Source organism: Hydra viridissima, unplaced genomic scaffold, assembly GCF_058129835.1.
Source record: "Hydra viridissima isolate aposymbiotic clone 2 unplaced genomic scaffold, HvirCarnegie_v1 scaffold_10, whole genome shotgun sequence".
In the NCBI taxonomy this organism is placed as follows: Eukaryota; Metazoa; Cnidaria; class Hydrozoa; order Anthoathecata; family Hydridae; genus Hydra; species Hydra viridissima.
This window is the reverse complement of record NW_028324309.1, coordinates 1,802,289-1,821,751: the sequence shown is the minus strand read 5'-3', so window position 1 is coordinate 1,821,751 and position 19,463 is coordinate 1,802,289. Positions and strand designations below refer to the sequence as shown.

Genomic DNA, 19,463 nt, shown 5'->3' with positions numbered 1-19,463 from the left:
CTTAAAGTTATAATAAAAACATCAATAAAAGAAATAAACAATAGCAATAATATGTAATAAAAAGAATTTAATAATATAACCAAATTAATAAAAATAAGCAATGATAAATAAAAAAAAAGAATTTTAAAAAGGAGTAGTAAAAGTAATACAAATAATAACAACTAAAAATAATTAAATTTTTCTTTCCTGTATAAATCTTATTAATTATATATTAATTATATATTGCGTTAGCTGAAATTTTAATTTTTTCTCTTAGTTCAAGATAATATATTTACCAATTAATAACTCTCCAAACTTGAGATTGCAGATCAAAGTAAAAACTTTATCTGTTTTTTGTGCCATACTTTGACCTGGCACATTCTTCAGCTGAACAATTACACGTTCTCACATATTAGATTTTTTGATACTGGGAAATGATAATTTCACAGCATTTTTAAGTAAATTAGATAAAGTAAAATAGTCAAATAGATATATCATGGTATATCACTAAAACTTTATAATGATTGAGTAACTTTTGAAAGTGTGAATTAGAGGTCATCACGGAGACCAATTTTAAAGATCTCTAAGATATCTAAAAAGGGCTTGTGCTGGCATGGTGTCTTTCTCAGAATGCACATGGTGTCTTTCTCAGAATGCAAATGAGGTCTGCATGTTCATCAAATAAAAGATGAGTATCTGTAACCTTAATGTTAAATAATCAATGATAAAAATTTCAATCTTTTAAATTGAATTGAATTTTCCAAAATTTCATTATTCATAATTAAGAGAATAAAATCAAAGACTATTATTGTATGATTTACTTTAGATATCTACCTTGTGTCTTGCACTAAAAAATTTTTAACTATATAATTTTTTTATATTCATATGTTATTTTTAGAGGGTGCAATAAGATTACAAGCACTGCTACTTATAACATCAACCGTTTTCATTATTGCTCAAGCTGTGTTCCAAATTGTACTTGTGTCCTATGGACCATATGGTCATTTTATCAAATTATGTAAGTTTAATTGAAGTATTAAACAATAAAAAGAGCTTAAGATTGAACAGTTGTGAACATTGTTAATTTAGTTACTACACCAGCGTTTTTTTCTCTTCTTCAAGAGGCTTATCTTAAAATACATTTTAAGAATCTTAAGTTTCTGCTTTGTTTACACTTCTGTAAACTGCAAGTTGATTTTATCTTAAATTTTGTTTATAGTACAGTTTTATTCTGTAAAATTTTATCAGAGTAGCTGCATTTTAATTAAAATTAAATTCTTCATTAAAGTAAATAACTTTCATATAAGTTAAGATTTGTCTTTGAAGAAATCAATTGTAAACTATGCTTTCAAATAAATTTAAAACTATTTTCAGGTTTTTACCAATAAAAATTAACTCTGATGAGCGTATACAGGATGACAAGAAATAACGGAGATTCTCTTTTTTAACATTTTTCAACAGAAAAAGGCATCAGTGAAGGTAAAACAAACCAAAAAATTAAAGTTTTAAATATCTATAATTTCCTCACAGAAGGTGTTGAAAAGGTCCGCCTTTAGATTTCAAAGGTTTACAGAAATTAAGAGCTGTAGGCTAAAGCTCTTCTTCCCCTATTTTATCCCACTCATGCAATAAAGATTGTTTTAAGGACTTCAATTTTTATTGGGTTTAGAACAGCAGTTCTCTTAAATTTACCAGATTCAATAGTCAAGAGGTTTAAGATCAGGTGAAGATGGGGGCCATTCTTGAGATGTGATAAAGTCAGGAAAATAGAACAACACCAGTCAATTTTTTGACACAAATAAGTTTTCAAAGGAGTTTTCCCAGTGGCACAAATTCTAGAGAAAGCCATGAGTGAAGATGGATCTTGGCAGCGTTCAATTTGTCTTGCATCATTGGGGGACACTTAAGACTAAACCCTTTCATTTTGAGGATTGTAGGCTTACTGAATTGTGAACAGTTTTTCATTTGAAAAAAGGACTTTTCCCAATTGTCCCCTGCAGCCCTGTTCAAGAGCATCTGACATCTTTACATACAGCTTTGTTAGTATTTGTCAGCTGCTGCATTTTTATGCATTTTGTGAGGTTTTAATCCCACATCCTCCTTAACAATCAGTTATACTGTTTTGTGATTCACACAGATGTCACAAGCAATCTTTCTCATTGATCTCTTTGGATTCCATAGAACTCTCTTTTTGATGATAGTTGGTAAACAAGGCGTACAGACTGAGGGTTTGCAACCTCTTCCTGGTCTGTCACATTCATGACTCAACTCCTTGTATTGTTGATTTGTTTTCAAATCAGTTTGGTTAGCAATTTTCAAGGTCTAGGGGTATTATATTGATGCTTGCCTGCTTCATGAAATGAAATTATGGAAATTCAATGTTTTGACATAATCTTAACTCTGAAATGCAAAAAAGCAACTTTAATATGAGGTAAACAATACCTTATTAACAAAATTGAGCTGTAATTTATTATTACAGAAATATTTTTGATTTCTATTTTAGTATTAAAAATTCTCCCCATTATTTCTTGTCGCCTTGTAAAAAAGTTTACACCATTATCTGCATAGTCAACTTTGTTGTAAATTCTAAAGTAAAGAAAAAGGAAATGTTAAAAATAGTTTTTTGAGTATACTTTCAGTTTATATGCTTTTTTCTTAGGTACAACAGCAGGGAGAATCTCAAATCAGATTGGTTTTAACAGGTTTGTTTATCTTATGAACAAATGTTATTTCAAGCCCCAGCAGGAACATCAGTTTTCTATTTTTTAACCAGTGCATAATATATAATCCATTATTTATGAAGTTTACTGTTAAATTTGTTTAAATTGTTATTGCTAAGTTTTTTTTAACATGTCTGTTAATTTTTAATATTGAAAAATGCCAAGAAGTAGTTTTTGTCTATCATGGTTCTTACCTGAAAATATTGCTCTTATGTTTTAACAGTAGTATAATTTAATTTATAGTTGCATTTATATTTATTCTTAGATTTGATGGCTCTAAAGTCATTGATATTGTGCGTTTAGTTGCTCCTGATGTTTGCGTGTTTATATCTTCCCTAGTTGCATTTTTATCATCTCGTGGCTTCCATACTCGATATTCTGATGAAGAGCGTGCAGTTGTTGTTAAAAAAAAAAGCTCCCTTATTGAAGAATACATTCCCATCATATCAGCAATGATGTTGCTTCTTACAGGAATAATGCAACCAAATGTTTTGTCATCAGTTTATTTTGTAACATACATTGGTTTAGGTATCTGCTGGGCATTCCATCTATTGTCTGTCAAAAGCAGAGTGTACTTTGTTATGAAAACTATGCTCACAATATATGCAGCTCTTCATGTTCTTATTATTTATTTGTATCAGTTTGAATTCTTCCAGAGTATATTAACCCCTGATAGTTTCTCCCCCAGGTAAATTGTTTAATTTTGTCCTCCTAAAATTGCAATTTTTGGTTTGAAGCTAATGCAAAAACATAAGTGTATTATTTAATCTCAGCTGTGAATATTTTAAATCAAATATTATTAATTTTATGATCTTTAACTCTTTGCTATCATTACATATTATCTTACGTATTGTTAATTATATATTATTACATATTATTATATGTATAATCTTAAAAATTAATAATAAAAAAGAAAACATGTAATATATTATTATATAATATATTACATGTTTTCTTTTTTATTATTAATTTTTAAGATTACTTGGTCTTCCGTCGATTATCAAAAATCATGATTGCTCGAGAAGTAGGGAGTTAATTGTCAATACCTCAATGCGATGGCCATTTTATGTGTATCCTCTTGTCTTGTTTTTCTTATACTGGATATTAGCAGTAGAAATACGTCTCAAGTCCAAAAAGGTTTGATTTCATTCATGTTTATGATATTAAAATATTTTGAATTTTGAAATAAGTTTTTAGATTTTTATTTATTAGTAATTTTGTCCTTTCTGTTTCTTAAACTGAATTGTAATAAAAATTGATGAAAGTAGTATCATGATTTATACTTGTACACAGCTGTTTAAGTTCTTTTTTTTTTGTATGCTTTATGTAAATAAATTTAGATCATACTTTTTCTTTTTGATCAAGTAAGTTATGAAGATAACAATTTTCTGTTATCTGTTGTCTTTTAGAAAAGTTCAGCTGAAGCTACAAACTGCTGGACCATGTGCTGCAGAAATTCTGAGACTTCAGTAAGATGTACATTTGTTAATATACAGTAAATTGGTTCCAAAATTTTTATATACTTGTGTATTCAGAATCATATAAAAGAAGATATTTTGGCATGTGCTGTTCCCAAGCATCTATTTTTAGGGTGTTTTAAATTCAGTATTTGGTTGCATTTTACTAATTTCATTACAGTTATTATTTTATGTACATTGTTGCAGAGATTTTATCACTAGTACAATCACAAACTTAAGTTTGAAAATTGCGAATAAACTAAAATTTACTGATTTTGAAGTTATGAAATAGTGCCAAGATTTTTTTTGCTTTTGCAAATATTTGAGTATTGGGTATATTTTCTTCACAGTTATACACATGCCATAATCTTGAGCACTTTGTGCTAAGAGTTGCCAATATCAATTTTCTAGTATCATTCACAATTCAGGATTACTTTGCATCAAGTTCTACAGTTTTTCAACTTTACTACTAATACAAAGTGTTTTCTATTGGTAAAGAATAATTTTAACTGTAAATAATTGTCAAATAAATATATTGCAATACAAAATATTGCAGCAGACTACATATAGGTTGTGCCAAATAATTATATCATTTTGCCTTAGTAAAAAAAGCAAATTACATCAACATCTTGCAGGTTTACAACATGTTACGATTGCAATACACTAATGTTTATTTTCTAACTAATTTTATTTGCTAAAAATTATCTCAAAGTCCTTAATTTTTTTTTTTTTTTTTTGATCTACTTAAAAGACTTTTTTTTGGGGTTATTTTCCATTGATTTTCTATAGTTTTTCAATTTTACTCTAGCTAATGCAAAAAACTTTTTACTCATAATTAAAAAGCATGAAGCTCGGGAGTTTGGCATAACTAAATTTTAACTAAAAATATGAAATCTTCTAAGAACTTTCAAAAGTGCACTGTTTTTTTCTAGATGTTTCATTTTTATGATGCTTTTTGAAGTGTCATGCATTAATAGATACCAATTTAATTCAGTTCTTTTTTTAAAACAAGTTATTATAAAAACTTTGAACTTTTAAGAAACCCTTGGTAAAACTTTTCTATGAAATTACTTCAAGAAGCCATTACTTTTCTTAAATTCAATATTTTTTTTTTATGAGATCAACAGCTAATTTAAAATAAAATCAAGTACTGGTGGTAAAATACTGGCAATAAATTGCTGTTACTAAAATAGCAGCATTTTTCATATAATACTGTTTTTTGTTGTTGTTTTTTTTTCTTTCTTTTTTCCTTATTTTTTTTATATAAAGTTAATTTCTTTATATCTGTGTTAATACTTTAACAATCACTTTAGTCTCTTCTTTATGATAATCCTATGCACAGTTTATATGGCGCATTGGGTGAAGAATTACTTGCAAAAGATCAAAGCAGACAGCAATCAGAAGATGGCGGTCAAAGCACATTTAAAAGTATCATGTTTTTTTTTATGAGACAGAGCTACATTGCTGCTCTTATAATCATGATGGTATGCTTGTTTTTTTATTTTTTATTCGTTTACTTATTTCCAATTTTTATTTATTGTTAAAAAAGATATTTTCTATTGAAGCATAATTGCTTTTATATTTGCTTAAAACAAATAACTGCATTTATTTAATGTTTATAATTTTGTCTTAATTTCATGAAAACTTTTTTAAAATTTTGTATTATTTGTCTCTTTATTTGTTTTTAAAAATTCTGTTTTGTGGTATCAAAACAGTGTTTATAGTGACGTTATAAAACATATGTGCAATAAAATTTCTGACAAAATTAAAATTATCCTTATTTTTTTATTTTTGAAAATTTAAGAAAGTTCTTTATCAATTATTAAACTTTATTCGCTCTTCTTTAAAATGAGTATAAGTATTCCTATATTATGCCTTCTTTTTATTGACTTTAAAAATGCCAAACCAACTTGAGTTGAAAAAGCATGTGTACAAATTTTATAATTTGCATAGAGATTAAAAGAAAAGCTTTATTTGGAAAAAATTTTAAGATTGGCTTTGGATGTAAAAAAATACTATTTGTTTAGAAAAAGGATAATTCTGTCAACTAACAGAAGCATGTCCAATTGAAGATTTTTGGTCGCTGCTAAAAAGAAATATATATAAAGATGACTGGAGTGCCAAAAATATCAGTTAGTAAAAAAATTTTAACATGCATAAAAAGAATTGACAAGAATAGTTTACAGAGTTTTTAAGACAGTTTCAAAAAAATCAATGCCATAAGAAGATATGATGTTAAAAACTTCTTTTATTATTATTATTATTATTATTATTATTATTATTATTATTATTATTATTATTATTATTATTATTATTATTATTATTATTATTATTATTATTATTATTATTATTATTATTATTATTATTATTATTATTATTATTGTTATTATTATTATTATTGTTATTATTATTATTATTATTATTATTATTATTATTATTATTATTATTATTATTATTATTATTGTTGTTATTATTATTATTATTATTATTATTATTATTATTATTATTATTATTATTATTATTATTATTATTATTGTTATTATTATTGTTATTATTATTATAATCATTATTATTATCATTATTATTATTATTATTATTACTATTATTAGTATTATTATTATTATTATTATTATTATTATTGTTTTTATTATTATTATTATTACTATTATTATTATTATTATTATTATTATTATTATTATTATTATTATTATTATTATTATTATTATTATTATTATTATTATTATTATTATTATTATTATTGTTGTTATTATTATTGTTATTATTATTATAATCATTATTATTATTATTATTATTACTATTATTATTATTATTATTATTATTATTATTATTATTATTATTATTATTATTATTATTATTATTATTATTATTATTATTATTATTGTTTTTATTATTATTATTATTATTATTATTATTATTATTATCCAAATTTTCATTAATAAAGTTTTGTTAAAATAATTTTATTTTTTATTTTTTCTTAAATTTTATTGCACATATGTTAATATAATGCAATAAAATATGTAATATAACAATACGCAATATGCAATAATATGTAATACACTGTGACTTGACAAAATGTCGACAAACACCTTGGCCTAAATAATGTTTTAGAACTTAGTGACAAACAACTCCAAAATATTAAATGATATTTCTTTTGGTTCTTATAATTTGTTTTGCTGAAATATATAGGAAAGAAATATATTTTTAAATGTAAAAGTATATTTATTTTGTAGGTTTGAGTTTAGTTAATACAAAGTACAGGAAAATGTAGATCTTCATGTTGTTCGTAATCTTCAATGGATTTCATAAAATAAAATTTCATTTTTTTCCTGTTTTTTCTTTTTCTTTTTTTTTTTTAAATATATATATATATATATGTAAAATTTAATGACTTCTTCTTGTTCTTTGAGGATTTTTTTTACTTAAGGGTTCTTTTTTGATCTTTTAGGGACTCAGTGTTTTGTTTTATATATATATATATATATATATATATATATATATATATATATATATATATATATATATATATATATAAAATCACAAAAGAATTATCAGAACCCTTAATGAGTCTTCTTTAATGTTTGAGGGATTTTCTTTTACATATTTAGAGTTTTTAGAGTTTTATCAATATTTATCCTATGACTGTCTGTATATCTCTTACAAAGATATTTTAATTAGCTATCAATCATTATCTAATGCATATGAAGCTATATTAAGTAATTCACCTTAGATGAATTACTTATTATAATTTTATATGCATCAGATGAATATTGATAGACATTAACAGCATTAAATTTTTAATGTTAATGTGGAGAAATGTTATAAAAATAATTAATGTTGGGTAAATTATATTATTTTTTCATGTTTGTTGTAGTTATTGTTTTATGTTTTTTTTTTTTTTTTGTTTTTTTTTTATACTATTTTTTATATTTCTTTCTTTTTTTGAAATAAATAATAATTTTATCATTCACTCTTAGACTTGGAGTATTAGTTTTCATTCTTGGTTGACATTTGTTCTGCTGCTTTGGGCATGTCTTACTTGGATTACACCGTTTGCTCGTTGGTTTTGCATGGTGTCATCTCCGTACTTAGTCATCTACTCTGATCTCTTGCTTATAATTCAATACATATATGGAATGAATTTAAGAAAAAATGAACTTCCTACTAAAGAGGGGAGTTTTGACCTATCAGAACTAGGGTTTTTAAAACCAGAATATCCAGTGCTAGATATTGGAGTACAGGTTTGTTGTATTGGAAATTTCTAATATGTAAAGTTTTACTACTTTTTTTTTTTTTATTTTTTTCTTTAATTTTTTAAAGATATTTTTAGAGTCTTTTTGCTGGCGTATTTCTTATCACTCTACGACAACATATAAGTGACAAGAATGTGAGTCATGTTAAAGATGATGCATTGGCTAGTGGTATTGTTTTATCCTCACTTACTAAACCAATTGTGGAAGCTATTCGCAGAAGAGGTTCATCTTTTCATTTGATAACAACAGATTTTTGTTTGTGAAATCTTGTTCCTCACTCTGATTGATATTTTGTTATTATGTTTAAATAATCACTTTATCATAAAAAACTTCTTACTACTTTTTTTTGAAAAGTTAGTTTAGGGTTAAAAAATTGTTTTGTACACAATCTAAAGATATTGAACTGATTCAATATATCTATAAGAATATATATTTCCAGCCCTGATTGCCATTATTATGTCAACTTCATATACTCCCTGGCTTGTATCATCAGGACAAAGAAAAGTAACAGCTACATTCTTGAAATGAGCCAACCAAGATTTTCTTTTCAGGTTTTGAGGCATCTTTGACTCTTTGCTTATTCTACCATGTCAAAATAACCTTGTTTAATGCCAATGTGATACTTGATGTTATGTTTCATCTTAATCTCATAGAACATGCAAACATGACTTTGTGTTACTAAGGCTGCAAACAGCTTCAAGATTTCTGTATCCTACGGTCTGAAATCATAGTTGCACATGCCACAAGTAAACCACCTACTTTGTAAGGCAACCACATTAAAGATCTGCTAATTCAGGGTCAATCTTACCATTCTATATTTCATGAAGATACTTCCATGCTTTAGTTTTCTTATACTCTCTCATATTAACAAGATGTTTAAGAAGTGTGCCTGAATCAAATTCAGCATTTCTTTCTAGTATCTCAACTTTGGAAAAGAGTTTATTAACTGTACCACACTATCTCTTATCTGAAGAAGTCCATCTTTGCTACAATACAATAGAACGGCAGTCATTGTATATCTATAAATGCTTATTAAGTTAAAAAGAGAAAATTTATGATAGACATTTAGTATTACATTCAAAGTTTTGTTAAATAATGAATAAGTAATAAGGATCATTTTTTAACCCATGTCCTTTGTGAAAAAAACTGCTTAAAAATACTCTACTATACCATCAATCTACAATTGTCTTCAGTGCATTAATTAAATATTCTCTTAAAGTTTTTTGTTTTTAATTTACAGTGAATGTAAGTCAATCTGTTGAATCTATTGGATCCAATCACGCAACTGAGTTTATAGTTTGGATTAAAAGCGTTTTTGCAAAGTACTGGATATTAGTGTGTTGCACTGCATTTTTGGTTGTTGCTTTGCAAAATGATGTCTCACTTTTCCAAATAGTTTATATGGTTATCTTTTTAATTGGATTCATAATTTATAAAGTGAGTAAAAAGTTTTAATGAAAGAAGTTTGATTGGGTACAGAGTTTTAAAAGAGATCTTTTTATGAAATTCTGTATCAGTTCTGTTTTTGAAGTACATATTCTGTAGCATGATAATCATAAATTATTTCTATATTTACACAACCTTTAATCAAAACAAAAATTTTAGCTTTTTTTTTTTTCTAAAGTTTTATTTGTTTGATAGCTAGAGATGTTTTTTTTTTTTTTAAGTTTTCATTGCGCATATGGAAAACTATCTTGAGGCCATTATGGTGGTTCATGGTTGTATATTCAATTGTGATGTTGTTGATTATATATACTTACCAATTTGAAAACATGCCTCAAAATTGGTCAAATGTTACTAAATTAAGTGACCAGTGGTAAGTTAACTGTAAAATTTTATGAAGTTTTCTGATTTCAGAGAAAAATAATGAATTTTGTTTCATAACTAAAATTTGCACAATTTAAAAAAATAAAAAAGGATTTAGAAACCTGATAAAATATTTAGTATATAAATTGTGTTGAATAATTATGTTACAAATACACTGTTTTTATCTAAACTAATTATTAAGTATTTTTAGTTAATTAAAAAATGATTCTTTTAACAAGAGCAAGTAAAAATGTAAAAGAAAAAAAAAATCATTTGATCAAAAAAAATCATTTGGATTTTCTATTTGTTCTATTTGTTCTATTTGTTTGGTCTGTTGGGTTTTCTATATAATACACTAATTACAAATTCATATTTCAGGACTTAAAAAAAATCTCTTAATTCAAACTTAAAAGTTCTTGTAACTTAAATATCTTGTAATACTACTGATCTTTTTTACATGCTGAATGTCTTTCAGGTTGGTTGACATTGGTTTGCGACAACAGACAAAAGCTAATTTGCTCATTGAGCTTCTCACCCCCACTCTTTTTTCCATTGTTATTGTTGTTCAGCTTCATTTTTTTCACTCACCGCTTGTGAAGAACATCAATCAAATTTTGAATAATCGTAAAATTTTAAGAAGTCACAAAAAAACTGCATCGTCAGCTCGAAGTTCAAAAGAAATGCCTGCCGTTTTGGGAAAGAGTACATTGGAAGAAACTATTGTTCCTAATATTACAACTGATGCAAATGTGAATAGAACTTCGGTAATTTCAAAAATCATGGGATATTATAGTAGTTTCACATCTACTTTGTGGCTATTTGCTGAACTTCACATACAAAAGATGATATGTTTTACAGCCATGGTAGTTGCAATTCAACAGGTAATTTTTTAAAATAGGAGCAAACCATTAAACTAGCTGTGCTAATTGAAAAGATTTTTGATACTAACTATATTATTATTATTATTATTATTATTATTATTATTATTATTATTATTATTATTATTATTATTATTATTATTATTATTATTATTATTATTATTATTATTATTATTATTATTATTATTATTATTATTATTATTATTATTATTATTATTATTATTATTATTATTATTATTATTATTATTATTATTATTATTATTATTATTATTATTATTATTATTATTATTATTATTATTATTATTATTATTATTATTATTATTATTATTATTATTATTATTATTATTATTATTATTATTATTATTATTATTATTATTATTATTATTATTATTATTATTATTATTATTATTATTATTATTATTATTATTATTATTATTATTATTATTATTATTATTATTAGTATTATTATTATTATTATTATTATTATTATTATTATTATTATTATTATTATTATTATTATTATTATTATTATTATTATTATTATTATTATTATTATTATTATTATTATTATTATTATTATTATTATTATTATTATTATTATTATTATTATTATTATTATTATTATTATTATTATTATTATTATTATTATTATTATTATTATTATTATTATTATTATTATTATTATTATTATTATTATTATTATTATTATTATTATTATTATTATTATTATTAAACAGGTATCTTTAACATTTAATTGATTTCTTTAAATTACTCTTGCTGGTATCAACTTGGCAACAATTTATGGATGCTATTACAAAATTACCTTTGATAGAAAAATTTATTTGCAAAATTTTTTTTTTTATCAAGTTCACCAAAAGTGAGATTAATCAGCTGGAGTGAAAACTTTATTATTGTGCTATGCTTTATTATTTGTTTGTTAAAATAGTAGCTTTTTTTTTAAAAGTTCATAAATGATTTGATTCTTCAGCTTTTTAACAACTGATAAATTAAATAATTTGCTTCTCAGAAATATAGATCTATCATCTCTACCTGTGTAATTAACACTTATGCATTAACCTGCTAGTTTATCAAAGTTTATTTGGATCCTGTGAAATTTGTGTCAGGTTATAAGATTTTTTATAGCAAGGGGAGGATAGTAAACAAGTTGGAAATTTTATTTATACTTGTTTATGGTACATTTTCCTATTTTTAAAAAAAAATTTTTTAAATGTCCAAAAACAAAACCCATGGAATTTCATGCAAAATATTCTGTATCATGTTTCTATCAAAGCAAAAGGTGTTATGTAAAAATGCTGATATCCTAAATATCACCACTTTATTTTTAGGTAAAGTTTAACATTTTTTTAAAAATGATACACTTATGTGGTTTTTTATTGTTTAAAGATTTTTTTTTTTTTTTTTTTTTTTTTTTAATGTTCAAATAAACAAAAGTTTTTTTGTTTTTTTTTTTGAAAATAGTTGCATATTTTATTTAACAGTTTTCAAAAAATGCATAACATCAGTTTGGAAGAAACTAATTAAGGTTTGTTTTATTTAATGTTTCTATGACATTTAATATTAATCAGTGTCTTTAATAGGTATCAGCTATTAATGCTGTCTTCATCATAATGATTGCATTGTCCATGCCAAGCGAGACATTGCAACGTATTATTAGCTACATCATGATTGTATGGTCATCAATAATAGTTCTTGTATACATGGTTTACCAACTGAAGTTTGTAGAAGAAAACATGCTGGACAGAAATTGTACCAATGTAGTAAGTTTTTTTTGTTAAAATATTTATTTTGAACAGGATTGTATTTTTGTTTTGTTTGTTGAAATATCACAGAGCAATTTTGCATGCTAATAACAGTTTATGAAGAAAAATATTGCTTATTCTTTTGGTAGTTTGTTTTGTTTTGTGGTTTTTGTGGTTTTTGTTTGTTTTGTGGTTTTTGTTTTGGTAGTTGGTATGTAATCTAGTTTGTGAGTGTTTGCTTATGTCTGTGCTGTAAATAAAAAATAGTATTCTGTGTTGCTAAAAGTGCATATTCTGTTAGAATTTACAAAAATTTTTGAAAGAATTACAGTTTCAATGTTGTTTTCTTTCCTGAATAAGTGAAATACAGGCTGCATAAATTTCCACAAAAGACTAGATCAAGGTGTAAAGAATCAATTAGAATAATTTTTAAAAAAAATTAACAAGTCTGCTGTCATAAAATACTTGTTTCAAGAAACCCTGAGAATGTTCCATAAGTCAATGTTATTTAAAATCCTATTTTCTTCAGCACATGACAATTAAACAATTACACTGTATGCATATGGCATATTGAGCCAACTATCACCGATGAAGTACTAAAACAATTTACCTCATATTGTCCTCAGGGTGATTTCTAAGTCAAGTTTAAACAGCTCAAACTTCCAGATTGTTTGTATAATTTGTATCTCTATCCACTAACAGGATGGTAGGTTCCAGACATGTCTGGGGCTGGATGATGGCTATGACATGTTCAAACCACCCAATGTGCTGATGTACAACAAAGCACTGTAATATTCTTGTAGCACTAGTCAAAATGCTGTTGTTCTATTTTTCTTTTTTTACAAAAATGTGCTGTGGTTTTTGACACATCATATACCCAGACATGCTATGATTGTCAGTGACACAGCTCAAGTCTTATCACTGTTATAGATGACTTTCTCAAGAGCATCAAAGAAAATACCCAATATCACCTTATATGATTATTAAAGCAACTACCATTTGCATCAATGTCTTCTCTGGGATTCTGATGGACTACTCAGCCCTAGCTCTTTCATGATTCTTTAACCATGGTAGCTTTTTTAATATTCTTCTGTAATGTTACCCCCAGTATTCCATATTGTTTGACTGCACCTTTCTTGCTCTTTTTGTCAACAATCACTGCACAAACAGCACCTCAGAGAGATTCATTAGGCCACAGGGCTTGTGTTGTTGAAAAATGTGATTTTGTTCTAAAAACATGATATAATATACCATATTACCATATTATAGTATGAATACAAAAACACCTGTTGCTTAAATTAGTAAGAGAGTAAAACAATTTATACAATTCAACTAGGTAAGCCTAGTATGGATACCTGCTCATATTAGGGTTGGTTGGTGTTCCTACATTAGTTAGCCTAAACAAGGCCTTATATAACTAGCAGCCAGTTAATAGAAAAAGTTATTACAAAACCAGACAGCCTGGAAATTTAAAAAAAACATGCAATTTTTACAAATTATTGTTAAGTAAAAAATTTTGAAGTTATTTTCACCTGAACTAAATTTTTATCATTAGACTCCTTGTTTGCACAAATTTAAAAAATTTAAAAACATTTGACAGAAGGCAGTACCAATATACTGCAGAAGTACTAAAGTAAATGTATATAAATGCCCATAATAAGAGACTTTACCCTAAAAATAGTTTGAAATATACAAATAGCATATATATCATGTACAAAATGTTAGAAAATAACTTTTAATTTACTAAAATCTTTTTAGTCTTCATCAGTGCATTTACAAATGGGTCATTTTTCTTCAAATGCCTGGTGGCTAGGTCTTCATAAATCCAACTTTGTGTCAGCTGATGTTCGAGTAAGATTTACATGTACACTATTTTTAGTTACCTATTTTCTAAGGTTTTTGTTATAATACCTACCTAATAACTAATACCACATTCTCTTCTAATAGTACTTGTTTTGTTTTTTTCCTGAAAACTGTTGAGCTGTTTGTTTATTGTATTGATTATTTTCCAGGGTTATCTGTTTATTGTATTGATTATTGTTATGGAGAAAGTTGTGAAGCATCATCAGGTAGAATATTTACATTTATGCAAATGTTGGTTAGCAACATAACTTTGATAATAAGCTGTAGTGATATTTTTTTTTTATAAAATAGTTTAGTAAAGTTAATATAAAGTAGTTAATACTATTTTGCTAGTTATTGTTATTAGTTGTATACTGTTATTACTGTTATTGTTAATGTTATTACTGTTATTGTTGCAATGTATACTGTCTAATTGTAAATAAATCCCTTAAGTTTTTAAAGTCAGTTTTCTAAAAATTCAGGAATTGTATCGATATCATAAAGGATTACCAATGTCTTGCCCTGGTGTTTTGTTTCCTGAAATCACCCGCAAAATGGCAGATGAAAATGTAAAAAGATGCATTAAATATCTTTGTAACAACTGCTTCACTATATTTGGTTATGAGGTACATTAAATAAATTAATTCTAAATGTGTCTTAAATTTTCATTTCATCTAACATTATTCATTGGATTTCATTCTACACTTTATATTTTATATATTATATTTTATTTACTTATACTATTAGTTTTGCTGAAAAAACTTCAGAATTTTATTTTAAAGTTAATTTTTTAGTTAATTTTTTCAGATAAAGGAAAGATTTATTAATCAAGAAAAATATTTATCTGTTGCCAATTATCTGCTGCCGACAATTAACCAAATCCTCTGATAATTTTGAGAAAAATGAGAAACTTGTTAATTTTTGTTTCCATCCTGTCTTTATTTTTTAAGCTTTTGTTGTTCGTGGCATTTTTCAACCTAGAATTTTGAAGAAATTTATTTTAAATCCAGAAAAAATTTTATCCAGTTCAATATATATTATTTTAGTTCTGTTTTAAACTGCTATTTTAAAGAAATGATAATTCCAGTTAGTAAAATGTTATTTTGGTAAAAAAAAATTTATCTTTTTGCTAGAATTAAGACACTGCACTATTTTTTATTTTATTTTTTTTTGCATGTAACTTTTTAATTGGTAAGATAAATGATGTCTTTTTTTTTTTTTTTTTAACCACAGATAAATCTAATGGCTATGGCAGTTTGTATGAGTATCCGGGGTGATGCTGTTGCAGTAATACACTCACTATGGCTTTTGCTGTTTTTAATTATCCGTCAAAAAAATGCATCAAGTTTATGGTCAATTTACACTTGGTTTTTGTCTTTTTTTCTTGCAGCACAATACATATTAATACTCGGGTGGCCACCTGGTTTATGTAGAGGTACCTAAAAATGTTCTAAAATTGTTTTGCATTTACAAGTTATTTAGCATGCTATTTTTCCTTTCAATCTAGTTATGTGTTTACACTGTTTCAATCTAAAAATTATGACAGTGATATTCTTGGTTCTATAAGAAGTGTTAAACATTAACACAAGGATGAGTTTGTTTTTTTTTTTATGAAAAGTATAAGTAGTTCTTGTAAGTAGGCGTTATTCTATTTGTTTACATAAATATATTAAGTAGTGCTGCTATAATTTAGGATAATTACTATGTCATGAAATATTTTTATGGTCATTTTGTAGCTGTGACAAAAAAAACTCATAAACTTTTTGCAGGTTACCCTTGGGATGATTTAACTTCTCGGCAAGTTGTGCAATGGATGTATTTAACAGACACAGCAAAACCACAAAATCAGTTTTTATTACTAGGTATGTTGCTTTTTATAATTGAATTGTTTTAAAATAATTATTTGTATTTAAAAAATATATTTTTATAATAATTATTTATATAAAAATTCATTGAGCTATAATTAAATTTTTAGCGGATTTCATTCTATTATTTATGGCCTGTTGTCAAGGAAATGTTTTTCGGAAAGAGTTTGCATCAAGGGCAAATAGTTTGACATCTACTGAAGAACCATTTAACAATTATGTACCTGCTGACTTTATGTCTAATAAAACATGGCTCGATTTTTTTAAGGTTTTTCTTTTTGTTTTTTTGTTTTTTTTTACTATTTTTTGGTTTTATTTTCTGGGAAATGTGAAGCAGTACTAATAGTTGAAAATAGAACAATACAAGTATAGAGCAATAGAACAATACAAGTATAGAATAATAGAACAATACAAGTATAGAACAATAGAACAATACAAGTACAAAACAATAGAGCGATATAAGGATAGAACAATAGAACAATATAAGAGTAGAGTTTGGTTTTGATTTAGGTTGTGCTGTTAGATCAGTTTTTATGGTTCACTTTGAGTATCATCCAAACAACTACCAGTCTCTTCAATTCTGGTTTCCTTGTTGGCTGCTTTTTCTTTTTATGGCATGGACAAGGATTATACTTGCGACCACGTAGAACAATGAGAAGATGGTGGATGACTTTAATTTTCTACAACTTTTTTGTGATATTATCTAAAGTTTGGTTACAAGTAAGAAATGTTTAAGGTTTTTTTTTTATTCTTTTATTTCTTTAAATCAAAAGTTGAGTAGATTTTTACTTTTGGTGATTAACATTAACTAATTGCTAATTATTGTTACTATTGGCTATCTATTAGCTGAAATTTAGTTTAAGTTTAGATAAATTCTGTTTTAAAAGTAAAACTCAATTTTTTGCAGCTTGTTTCATGTGTTTACATTGACTGGATTTACAAACAGACAAATTGCTATTTAGTTCAGCTTTTTAACTTATACTGTTTGCGTTCAAATGATTACCAGCAAAAAACTTTCTCAACAACTAATGAACACTGCAGCATTGAAGCAAATAATAGTATGACTATGGACTGTGTTTGCTTCATTGTGATTATTATTCAGTATCATATCTTTAAATGTTCATACTTCAAGTTTGTAATTAAAGAGCATAAGAAAAGATCAGAAATGGCATACCGGTAAGTTCAAAGTTCTCAATTTAATCAAAATGCATTAGTTTATTATTAAGTGCTAATAAATAAATATTAATGGAATAACTTTTTCATATTTCAGAATCTGTACGTTTCAAAAAACCCACACAAAAATTTAGCTTACTAGGGTATTTTATATATGTATTTTGTATTTTTTTCTTTATTAAGAGGTGCACAACTGGTTGAGGAAAGATTGCAAATTCGTTTGAAACAATCTATTCAAAGAGATGAGCAAATGATGCATTCTATAAAAAACAAGTAATCTTTTAGGGTTTTTTATTTTTGTCTTTTTTAAAGTTTTATGTTAATTGTTTTGATTTTAATTTTTATGATAGGGTTGCAAAACTTAAGCAACGTCAAGCAGAGCTAAATCCAAAAGCCCAAGAGCCATTATCTCATTATGAAGGTAACTATTCTGTTTTTGTTATATTTTCATGCCATTCTTTCTTCTCTTTTTTTAAATCTAAATTGTAAAAATTTCATACAATTTTGTGTAAACTTTATTGATTATAGTTATATTTTCTTAGCAATCTATTCTGGGGATTACTATCTGTTTGAAGATTCAGATAGCGAATCTGAAATAAATGTTAAGGATCAGGATGGATTCCCAGAGGAGACAATTCCAATACCTTCCTTGCAAACATCAGAATCTAGCCTAGTGGTTATTAAAGTGGATTCTAATACTGATCAAGATCAGTTCAGAGATTCAAGTCTCCTGCCTGATGACAGTATGTTTTATAACTTCCAATACATCATTTCAAAGAACAAGCTTTAAATAAAATCTATTAAAAACTATTGGGGAAAATTTTAATGCAGTGTAACTAGTCTAATCTTTAAAACACTAATTAATTCTGAGAGTTTATTTGTTATTATTTTAAGTAATAGTTATCACATTAAAATACGTTATTGTGTGTAAATTAAAGCCATTTTAAAAGGAGTTTTGTTCTTCAAGATAACTTCAAGATGAGAGGTAAGTAATAATTATCACATTAAAATACGTTATTGTGTGTAAATTAAAGCCATTTTAAAAGGAGTTTTGTTCTTCAAGATAACTTCAAGATGAGAGGTAAGTAATAATTATCACATTAAAATATGTTATTGTGTGTAAATTAAAGCTATTTTAAAAAGGAGTTTTGTTCTTCAAGATAACTTCAAGATGAGAGGTAAGAGGCATGAGGCTAATTAAAATGAAAATCAGAAATGAAAAAATATCAGTTGGATTGAAAAAAGTTGTTCAGTATATCATAGTGATCGACCGGAACAGATATTTTGCCGGAACCGGAACCAAACCGGTAATAGATTCTAAATATTCCTAACCGGAACCGGAACCGAAAATAAATCCAAACCGGAACAGGAACCGAAACCGGAACCGAAAATAAGTAATATATTTTTAAAAAGTTAGTTTTAATTTAAACAAAAATTAATGTAGTAAAAATAACTAAAATTTTACATTTTTTTTAAAAGTTTTTCCGAAACCCAAGGCATAGAGAAGCAGTTAGACAATCCAAAAAAATCATTTAACACCTAAATGATTTTTTGGATTGTCAAAACGCACATTAATCGTTTTCCCCTGTTCGAAGTTGCGCAATAATTTTTACAATGTGCGAAAAAGATGAGCTGCAGGAGCCAAATTCATCTTTAGGAGGTTCAAAATTGTTCATTTGGATCATGACAATATGTTTAAGAAAATGAGCTGG

At 25.6% G+C, this 19,463-nt stretch overlaps 1 protein-coding gene across 5 annotated transcripts in view; it reads left to right on the top strand.

Annotated features, from left to right (window-relative positions):
• Positions 1–19,463, top strand: part of LOC145193180 (piezo-type mechanosensitive ion channel component 1-like) — a 73,990-nt gene that overhangs the window by 44,254 nt on the left and 10,273 nt on the right. For all 5 annotated transcript variants that reach the window (XR_016444650.1, XR_016444649.1, XM_090065625.1 and 2 more), the window contains 23 exons: positions 878–997; positions 2,639–2,681; positions 2,965–3,387; positions 3,677–3,836; positions 4,109–4,168; positions 5,470–5,640; positions 8,152–8,415; positions 8,505–8,649; positions 9,668–9,864; positions 10,095–10,243; positions 10,709–11,114; positions 12,710–12,889; positions 14,630–14,722; positions 14,884–14,940; positions 15,196–15,339; positions 15,947–16,148; positions 16,483–16,575; positions 16,689–16,846; positions 17,089–17,298; positions 17,486–17,754; positions 17,935–18,024; positions 18,102–18,172; positions 18,294–18,494. Coding sequence is in view for 3 of the 5 variants with exons in the window: in XM_090065625.1 (XP_089921751.1) it covers positions 878–997; positions 2,639–2,681; positions 2,965–3,387; positions 3,677–3,836; positions 4,109–4,168; positions 5,470–5,640; positions 8,152–8,415; positions 8,505–8,649; positions 9,668–9,864; positions 10,095–10,243; positions 10,709–11,114; positions 12,710–12,889; positions 14,630–14,722; positions 14,884–14,940; positions 15,196–15,339; positions 15,947–16,148; positions 16,483–16,575; positions 16,689–16,846; positions 17,089–17,298; positions 17,486–17,754; positions 17,935–18,024; positions 18,102–18,172; positions 18,294–18,494 (3,906 nt within the window). In the remaining 2 variants the exon portion in view is untranslated. The remainder of the gene's footprint in view (positions 1–877; positions 998–2,638; positions 2,682–2,964; positions 3,388–3,676; positions 3,837–4,108; positions 4,169–5,469; positions 5,641–8,151; positions 8,416–8,504; positions 8,650–9,667; positions 9,865–10,094; positions 10,244–10,708; positions 11,115–12,709; positions 12,890–14,629; positions 14,723–14,883; positions 14,941–15,195; positions 15,340–15,946; positions 16,149–16,482; positions 16,576–16,688; positions 16,847–17,088; positions 17,299–17,485; positions 17,755–17,934; positions 18,025–18,101; positions 18,173–18,293; positions 18,495–19,463) is intronic.